Source organism: Penaeus japonicus, unplaced genomic scaffold, assembly GCF_977035675.1.
Source record: "Penaeus japonicus unplaced genomic scaffold, GWHDUDI00000001_assembly GWHDUDI00000007, whole genome shotgun sequence".
Classification (NCBI taxonomy): Eukaryota; Metazoa; Arthropoda; class Malacostraca; order Decapoda; family Penaeidae; genus Penaeus; species Penaeus japonicus.
The window spans coordinates 9930848-9940847 of NW_028234409.1; the positions used below are offsets into that span (position 1 = coordinate 9930848).

The 10000-nt window shown below is 41.8% G+C and overlaps 2 protein-coding genes across 3 annotated transcripts in view; one reads left to right on the plus strand and one right to left on the minus strand.

The window, feature by feature from the left end:
• LOC122259509 (uncharacterized) overlaps positions 1-1698 on the minus strand; it is a 10528-nt gene extending 8830 nt beyond the window's left edge. Inside the window, exon 1 of the mRNA XM_043026335.2 lies at positions 1-1698. This exon is cut by the window's left edge and continues 1420 nt beyond it. Within this exon, the coding sequence (XP_042882269.2) occupies positions 1-1595 (1595 nt within the window). The 5' untranslated portion in view covers positions 1596-1698.
• A 617-nt stretch (positions 1699-2315) lies between these two features.
• The window catches only part of LOC122259510 (uncharacterized), an 8108-nt gene continuing 423 nt past the window's right edge, over positions 2316-10000 (plus strand). The window contains exons 1-9 of one of the 2 annotated variants that reach the window (XM_043026336.2): positions 2316-2413; positions 4301-6483; positions 6616-6793; positions 7728-7888; positions 8051-8232; positions 8355-8516; positions 8751-8969; positions 9438-9537; positions 9818-10000. The exon at positions 9818-10000 is cut by the window's right edge and continues 423 nt beyond it. In XM_043026336.2, coding sequence (XP_042882270.2) covers positions 4308-6483; positions 6616-6793; positions 7728-7888; positions 8051-8232; positions 8355-8516; positions 8751-8969; positions 9438-9527 — 3168 coding nt within the window. In that variant the 5' untranslated portion in view covers positions 2316-2413; positions 4301-4307 and the 3' untranslated portion in view covers positions 9528-9537; positions 9818-10000. Of the gene's footprint in view, positions 2542-4300; positions 6484-6615; positions 6794-7727; positions 7889-8050; positions 8233-8354; positions 8517-8750; positions 8970-9437; positions 9538-9817 lie in introns of both variants that reach the window. The other variant, XM_043026337.2, reaches the window with a different exon arrangement.

Sequence of the window (10000 nt, forward strand, 5' to 3'; positions counted from 1 at the left end):
ACAACAAAGTCTTCAAGGTCTGTATCATCCTCACTATTGCTTGAATACTTGTCAATCTCATTTTCCTGTCCATTCTTCAGGATTTCCGGCTTGCTGTAGTAGCCACTGCCGCCCTCAAAGGCAAAATCTTCTTCATTCCTAATGTCATGAACAAGCTCCCGACCATCATCTTCGCTCTCCTCATCACTGCACTCCATTGCTTCAGCATCCAAAAATCCATCATTTTCTTCCTCTTCTTCCCCCTCTTCACTTTGAACTTCCTCGCCATCAAAATCGTCTTCCCTCTCTCGTGATAACCTGCCATAATCTATCTTTGGTGGTTCCTCGGCCTCCTCATCATCTGTGTACCATTCACCTTCTGCAGAGAACATCCCATCTTCACTATCTGCTTTTTCATTTGTGTATCCATTTTCCTCTCCATCATCTATGTCACCTAATTCTCCTTCCTCACCATCAGTGTTTTCATTATCATCTCCATAATCTATATCATCATCACTCTCCTCTTCAGCGTGTTTAGCTTGTCTCCTCTTTTTAAACTTTGTAGGTCTGCTTCTATCTTCACCATATCCATATTCTAAATCACTATCTTCCTCACTCTCCACATCTATGCCATTTTCAAAAGCATCAAAATCATCATTACCCAATCCCTCATATTCGTCCATATCATCACCATCATCCTCTCCATTTTCAAAAGTATCAAAAGCATCATCAACTGATCCTCCCTCATCCTCTCTGTCCTCCTGAGTCTCTTTAACTTTACTCTTCTTTTTCTTCACCTTCGTCTGCCCTAGTGCCATGGCCATGTCTTTCTCCAACTCATCTTCGCTGTCGCTTGCAGCAACGTCTGCATTCTTGTACTTGTTCAGGTGTTGCATGTGTCCCCCTTCAATGTCTTGAATCAGGCTACCAAAGTCATCGCCAAGGAGCGGAACCATTTTCTTGCGGGACTTTGTGTTTAGATTCAAGAGGGTTGACAACTTCTTGATCTCTTTGTCATCTGCTTCAATCTCCTGTTGCAACTTCTTTAACTTTGTCTTGTCTTGGATGTTCTTGGAATCCTTGCCTGTCTCTGTTTCTTCACTGGGTCCAGGCTGGTTTTTATTTTTTTTCTTCTTCCCTCCTTCACCTTCCTCAAATGTCCCCATCTTCCTTGACTCCTGATTGACATACTCCTGCAACCTGGCCATACGATCGCTCACGGAAGAGGACATCTTGAAACCCTGTTCTTCCTTCTCCTCTTCTGATTCTTCATCCTGCATTCTTTGGTTGCCATTTTGTTTGCCACCCTTTCCCTTCCCTTGAAATTTGTCTTTGCCTTTCTTGCCTTTATTTTTTAATATGCCCATCTTCTCTTTCTCTGCCTGCGCGTAGGCTTGCAACTGTTTGATTCCTTTGGAATTAGGACTATTTGCCGTAGGTCCATCCTCACTATTATATCTACCTTTCCCGCGGCGGAACCTTTTCGAGAATAATGATTTTTTCTGTTTAGCTTGAAGCCGCTTTTGTTTACGGCGCTCTTTTCGTTTGATTAGTGTTTTCGCAAGACCTATGGCATTTGGCTTGTTGGTAGCATTCCTCTGCCTCTTAAATTTCATTTTGGTGGCTCTTTTGCAGACTGAGAGAGATACACACACACGCACGTGCGAATAGACGAGATTTGTTTACACGCTCACGGGCTTAAAAGAGTTTTTAGAAAATGTTCACTTCTTTTATCTCTCATCATTGCCCCTTTAAAATAATAATAAAGTATTAGATTTTTGTCTTCAATTTATATAGATAACAGCTCTTGTTATTTTGTTATGTTATATCATACAATATGGTACTGCTGTCAGGTACTGAATCTGAAATATAGTTGTTGTAATTAGAATCACATCGACACCACGTTCGAAAAATATTTCACATTATAATGTATATAGGTTTATGAATTATTTTGCTTGTCATTACTTTTTAAGAATATACAACATTAGAAATCCATAACCAACAAAAAATATGAGCTCGTTACCTTCTGTGGAAGGTAGGGATAGCAGTTTTCCTAATCCCTAAGATTGATATAAACTTTTAATTGTAACTTTATTTATGATTTCAGCAATCTAGAATTGACAAAATATAATAAAAGTCTGATTTACATCCTTACCCAAGCAAATTAATCAGAATATCTAAAGTAAACATTTCAAAGCATCATCCACGACTCAGAAAAACATTCCAAACCACAATAACTACTACACTAAAAGCACCATCCATTCTTACAGGATAAAACGAAAAAACATCCAAATCTCTCTTTACTCCCTGTCGAAAAAAATCCCCTTTATTCAAACTCCCCCTTTCGAAAAGTGCACGGCCCAAGGCTCGGCTAGGCCCTCCACCTCCATTGTTGTCACATCTCTCGCCTCGGAGCCCGGATTCCGCCTCCCGCGTAAGTATTATGGCAACGCGCCCGACATGTCAACAACAGCCATGTCAACAGCACAACGGGGCTACGGCGGCGGCACCGAACCAGGCCGCGATGCTGTCGGGAAATAAGGGGGAGAGAGAGCGATAGAGGTAAAAGAGGGGACGAGACTCGCAGGCTGACCTTGGCGACAAAGATATTCTTGATTTTGGGCTCGAAAATGGTGGACGGAGGAGAGGGAGGAGGAGGTGGAGGACTGGCAGGAGGAGGGGGAGGAAGAAGATGAGAGGGAGGAGGAGGACAAGGGGGAGAACGAGAGAAGGAGGAGGAGGATGAGGAAGAAGGAAAGGAGATGGGCGTAGGGGCGATGTAAAGGGGGGAGTGAGGGAACGAGAGGGAGTTTCGGAGTCTTTGTTCTGACAGGGATAGGGAAGCGAAATGCACTTTTTACTACTTTTTTTTATTTTGAAATAATTCCTAAATTGAATTTAGACCTGTTTTTTTATTTTTTATTTAATGTTTGATGACAAAAAAAGGGAAACTTCTTCAGATATGAAATTAAATTATTTTGACTCAAACTTTTTTGAATAAATGTCTAATATTTGGAATGAGTAGGGAAAGCTAAAAAGAAATTCATCTTTTATTTGTACAATATCAATATCTGATCCTACTTTTCCATGAGCTGACAGTAGACAATTATTCTAAAAGGTATTATACTTTCTGCACAACAAACATGATTTTGAAATTAATTTGTAATGACACTAATCCTATGATAATATTAATGCATACCCTCTCTTCTTTCACTTTATAAATTGTCTCTTTAAGAATTCTTTAAAGAATTTAATACAATGATCCTTTAATAACTTTTTTAGACTGGTGGAATGCGAATGTGTAAGGCCTTAGGTCTCTGGAAATATAGAGCATTGAGTAAAATCTGATTGTGTTCTTTCATAGTTTGTTTTTAAACTTTTCCAATATTTTACAGGTCATTTTACATGTTTATACTTACAAGATCTGTATTTTAGGTTTTATTTGATAGTAGATTATTTTTATTCTTTGGGGCTCATGTCACATGGTTCATATATATGAATGTTCATAGTATAATTTATGACGTTCTGGATTAAACTAATTATTATATTTCTTTTGGTTTTGCCACACTGCAGATCACTGAGAATATCATGGTATGAGTAGACCTCTACATTTTAAATATAAAATTTCCTTATATTATTTGAAGACTGGCAATTTGTAGCATTTTCTGACAAAAGCTTAGGTAAATGTCTGGAAGACACCCATATGTCCACAACTAGCCTTTGTACTTGTCAGTACTGCAGAAAAGGCCAACAAGCATATACCAGATATATTCTGCCAAGATGCAACTTTTCAAACTCCTTGGTAATTTATTGTCAAATAAGGAATCAGTTAATTTGACTCTGAACCAACATATTGGTAGACTTCATATTGTAGGCCATCTGTCACAGATCACTGAGTTTCAACATCATTATTTAAAGATATAAAAACATTTTTTAAGCCACTGCAGGTGTCTTAAAAAAAAATAATGAAATTATATTACTAAAATAGTCATCCCTCTTTCCCTTTCTCCCTTTCCTTTTCCATCCCTCCTTCTCCCTCTCCTTCTCTCTTACATTTCCTTATTAAGTAAATCCTCTCCATCATCAACTTCAGACCACTAGAATACAGTATTTATAAGAGTACTGTACTATTATATTTAGTATTATTGGTAATAGCTCTACTATGAATAGTATTATTAATATTGTTGTCATAGTAATTAATATTGTTCTTTATTTGTACTGTATTGTACTATTATTTTTTAGTATTATTAGTATTAGCACTACTACTACTAATATTTTTGATATTGCTGTCAAGATTAATAATATTGTTCTTTAACTGCAGGTGAGTGATGTCAGAGAGTGAAGATGGGACCATCCTGGGAGGAAGTGGGCCCCTAGAGATGAACGTGGTTAGTCTGCCAAAGATGGACGCAGCTCAGCTGGACCAACTGGGTCTCAATGGCCCAGGAGGTACGCTGACAACCACAGGCCTCACCTCCCTTGGAGCGGCTTCCCAGCACTATGCCCCTGCACCCTCAGGGGGGACACAGGCCCTGCTGGATGGTGTCATGGCCCAGGGCTCACGCACACTCAGCTCTGTCAGCCCTGCAGTCACATTTACCTCAGCTGGCGGCAGTGCACAAGATTCATATGGTAGCCTGGAGTACGTTACACAGATGCCCCTTCCAGATGACCAGCAGGCTAAGTTCCCAGATGCTCTCGTATCTGTTGATAATGTGGCTTTTGTGGAGATGAACGATGCAGCCATGAAAGGGGCTACTGCGTCAGCACCCCTTGAGCTTTATTTTGATGTGATTAATCCAACCACGACTCCTGCTCCCACCACGTCAAGTGCCCATCACGTGCGGCATGAACACCAAACACCCAAGGCTCAGTTGCTGGGACGAGCTTACTCGGATCTGTTCTTGCAGCAGCAGGAGCAGCAACACCAGCAACAGCAACAGACACCAGAACCTGATCAGACTGAGCATGTGCTCTCAGATGTAACAACAGCCAATTTAGTCCAGCTGGACCATGATGGCTTACCTCAGGCGCTGCATGACTACCGAAAGCCCTCAAAGCTTGATGTCCAGAAGAGACAGATGCAGCAACTGCAGCAACAACAACAGCAGCATCAACAGCAACACCATCAGCAACAGCAGCATCAACAGCAACACCACCAGCAAAGACAGATTCAGCAGCAGCACCAAGAGCAGCAGCAGCAAAGACAGATCCAACATCCACATAGGTTACAGCAGCCACAGAAACAGTTTCAGTTTCAGCAGCAGCCACAACAGCAGCAGCAACAGCAGCAGCAACAGCAACAACAACAACAGCAGCACCAACAACAGCAACAACAGACACATCAGCAGCAGCAGCAGCAACAGAGACAGGTTCAGCAACACCAGCGTCAGATTCAGCAGCAGTCTAAGCAGTTCCAGCAGATTCAGAAGGAGCAGAGCAACCAGGTAAGCGAACCACAGGAGCAGCAGCAGTCACACCCTCCTCCTCAGCTGATGCCCCTCGTCTCCCGTAGCGGTCGTCCTATTCGCCGTAGGCCTGAGTATGTGGAGTATGTGAACCAGAACCTGAAGGAAGAGGAAATTCTCCCACACCTCCCCCAGCAGTTGGTCAAGGTAGAGGACATGGTGATCACAGCAGAGTTTGAGGAGGAGGACCCAATGGAAGAAGTGATGGAGGAGGAAGATCCCCTGGAGGAGGAACTTGACTCTAATGACGAAGACCAGGACAACGGCGGGAACTACAGCACAGACGGGAAGAAGTCGCTACCCCACAAGAAGAGAATTCCCAAGAAGCTGAAGACAACCAAGAAGCATGTCAAGTGCTACAAGTGTGCTCAGTGTGGAGAGCAGTTCACAAACCAGCAGCAATTCACAGCCCACAAGCAGACACACACACCACCCCCAGCCAAGCCCAAGCCTTTCAGTTGTGAGATCTGCTCAAAGGGATTTGAAACGCAGCTAAAGTTCTTTGAGCACTTGAAAGGTCATTATGAGCCGTACAAGAAACACAAGTGTGAGGTGTGTGGGGGTGAGTTTGAAAGTGCAGATGCCCTGCAGGAACACTCCATGGTGCACTCCCGCGAACACTACAAGTGTGAACTGTGCAACAAAACATTCCGCAAGGAGAGCATGCTTGAGGTCCATCTCAAGGTGACACACATGGAGGAGGATGAGAGCAGTGCTGTGGAGAAACCATATACTTGCCTGGCCTGCCCCAAGAGTTACCGGACACAGATGGCTCTTGACTCCCACGTCCAGACAGAGCATAGTGAGAACCCCCCAGAATTCAACTGTGAAGACTGTTACCGTGTCTTCAAGTCCAAGTCCAAGCTCATGACCCACAGGAAGATTGAGCACAAGGAAGAGGGACCCCAGAACAAAGGGGCACCCAAGAAGAAGATGAAGATTGGCAAGACAGTGAAGGGAGGCTATGCTTGCACTATGTGCCCCAGGGTATTTACACACAAGAACTCCCTTGTCTACCACATTAGAGGACACACAGGTATGTTGCATTGCCTTTTTTGGAGGGGTTAAAATTGATATTATTATTCTATTGTATTTGTTTCTATATATTTATAAAAAAATATATATATTTATAAATAAGGGAGACTTAACAATGCAACACCTCTCACAGGTGAGCGACCTCATCAGTGTGAGCAGTGTGGCAAGGCCTTTTACGCTGCAAGTGCACTGAAGGTCCACCTAAGGCTGCACAGTGGAGAGAAGCCATACAAGTGCGAACACTGTGGCAAGTTCTTCCGCCAGTGGGGAGACCTGAGATACCACACTACCTCCGTTCACTCTGATGCCAGGTCAGGCCATTAAGATGTTTACTTTTAATTTCCTATTTTCTCATTATCATTTATTAGTAGTACAAATATCCCATTACTGATCATCATAAATAGTATTCTCCTTACTACTATTGTTGGCAATATAATTTTACTATTGTTATGTTTACTATTGTTATTATCAATATTGACATTGTTATTATTATCATCATCATTATCATTATTATTGCTATCATCACAGACATTTTCATGATGAGCCTTCCACTTCTCAAATTCAGCAAAACAACTACAGAAGTTACCTCTTATGGACTGATAAAATTACTCTGTAATGAATGCCTCATCCTACTAGTCACCACACCACACTTTCCACTCACCCATGCAACACAGCAATAGACCACACCACCTTCACATTATCACTTACAGACCTAACACAATGAGTCTAAGATTGCTTCAATGCATTCAGACTCCACAAAAGACATCAACAAAGCCCTTGATGGTATTCTTAGACACCATTTCATAAACAGACTATAGAACACAGCTTTATTCAACAAGACCAAATGTTGGCTTGCCAACTATTTCACTGAGGAAACTGTCACACATATGCACAAATAAGAAACTCACTCGCCCTCCATACGCTTCACAGAGACACAATTGCTTATAACAGACAGAGTACACCTCATCTGACTCTGCTGCAGACATCACCCTTCACTCTACACATACAAATAAAGGCTGGACAACACACACAGACACCTACCCTAACTCCCAGGCCTCCTTATGCCCATGCACATCCCCAAGTTGAGGAGTGCACAGCCTTGACAATAGACACATGACGCCAGAATATCACGTCCTCTCAACATTCATAGAGTGATATAGTGGAAGTGGTTGCCATTAGTATTTTTCTCAATAGTATCAATGTCATTATCATCAGTCATCTTTATTCTTTGATTCTCCTTCACAGACAGTACCAGTGCGAGTTCTGTGGCAAGGACTTCAAGCGTAAATACTGCCTGGTTGTTCACCGTAGAATTCATACTGGGGAAAAGAATTACAAGTGTGAACGCTGTGACAAGGCATTCCGCGCAGCCTCGTACCTGCAGAATCACAAGAGAATTCACACAGGTGAGTCAAGGATTTACTGAATGTTGGTCATTGTTTATGTTTTGTAAAGAAGTGGAGTGAGGTCTTGATATGATACTTTTGTCATGATTTTCTTATTTCTGGCATTTGCTGTTATCATTTTTGTATAATTATTAATTTTTATTTTATATTCACATTTTTCAGGTGAAAGACCTCACCCATGCCCAGACTGTGGCAAGCCTTTCCGTGTACGCTCAGACATGAAGCGGCACCGGCAGACACACATGCGAGAGCAAGCCAATGCCAACAACACAGTTGGAACACCTGCCTCTACTGCTGTTACACAAGTGGGCACCCAGTCACCCTCTCCAGCACCCCATGCTCAGGTTGGTTGGTTAGATAACTTGTGTAGATTAGTATTTAGACATTGATATTATATATTATTATATATTCATATGTTTATTTGTTTATTTATTTTCCTTTCTAATTTATATAATCTTGTCCTCAGATTGTATCGGGTGCAGTGTCGCAGGGCAGCAGCACTCCTCAACTGATAGTTGCTGACCAGGTGACAGGTCCAGATCAGCCCATCAGAATAATGGTGTCTGGGCTGAATGCACAGCATGTGGCCACAGCAGTGCATCCACCACCTGCGCACAGGCAGCCTCAGGTTTGAGCTTGTTTATTAACTTTTCTTGATAATGCATTAATTTTTTCTTTTTCTTTGTTTTTCCTTTTTTTTTTTTACCATCACAGAGCTTCATTAAATAAAGTTTTTTATATTGTTTTTTTCTTTCCTTTCCTTTCCTTTTCTTTTTTGCTTCATTTTCCAATAAAAAACGCATCAGATAATCTAAGGCAGTCCAAATCCTCTCACTTAATCTTATAACCATTTTAATTTCAGCAAGTGGCAGTGCCAGTCTCAGGGAACATTGCAACGCTAACAACTGGGCCGGTGTCACCAGGAGGAACAACCACAACGTTGACCCCAGAAGTGATCATCATGGATGACAATGCCCACCAGCCCATAAACCTCAACATCATCCCGCGCATGATTACCCAGGCACAGGTTGGGTCCTCGCCACATGCCAGCCATGCTACACTTGTCACCACAGAGGATGAGGTGAGGTTTTGGGGCTCAAGGGTCAGAAGGGGTGCTGAGTTGGTTGTTAGGCTATGAAATTTTTATAGGGTTTGGATCTGCCTGGACACTGTGCCGGGGTATTTCAAAATGCACAGGCTATTTGTTGGCTGAGGCGGCGGCCGGTAACGACGCGCCCAATTAGCCGGTGAGCCAATCAGATAAAAGCCATGATGTGTTCACGTCACTGGCAAGAAGACCAGCCAAGCCATGATGTGAATGTCGTACTATCTATTGTCAAGGGTTTAATATCTTTGTTTTCAGGATTTTGTATGTGTCTACATGAGTGTGTGTGTGAGGTCGGAGATTGAATTGGTTGATTCATAATATTGTTTGTTTTTCTGGAATATGAGATTATTCTTACAACCAGTCATCTACACCTTAGGAGTACACAGGAATAATTACCTGTACCCCTTGTACAATCCCTCAATGTTTTCTTTTTCTTGGCAGTATCAGCTGGCCAACTCGGGTCGCAACACCATTGAAGTGAGGGGTGAGGAAGGGAATGTGTACGTGTGGCATGGTGTCTTCACCAACTGAAGCAGGCTGGGTGAGTCATTTGTATATGACATAGTTGTTGGTCATAGGTCCCATTTGTAGTGATTATAAAATATTCATGATATTTAAAGCAATTGTGATAATAATGTTGATAATAATATTATTGTTCTTTGATTAACTTTGTTTTTTGCTGTATTACCATTGATGATAGTTGTAATAGTGTCAAAAGTATTACTTGTAGTAATAACTCCATAAGAGTTATTTATCACTAAAGAACTCCACAAAATCTTACTATAATTGCAAAATATGTAACACAAAACATTTTCTCCCAGAGCTGAGAGGTTTGAGCCTGAATTCATCATGGGAAGGAGAATGCAAGACAGGAGATTCAATTCCCATGTGTCGTTCTAGAATCTCTGTTGCTGCTGTAGTGACGATACACTGACGTCTCAGAAGGTTGAATTATTCTGAGTAAATGTTTGTTAAAGAGAAGTATTTATATATATATACATACA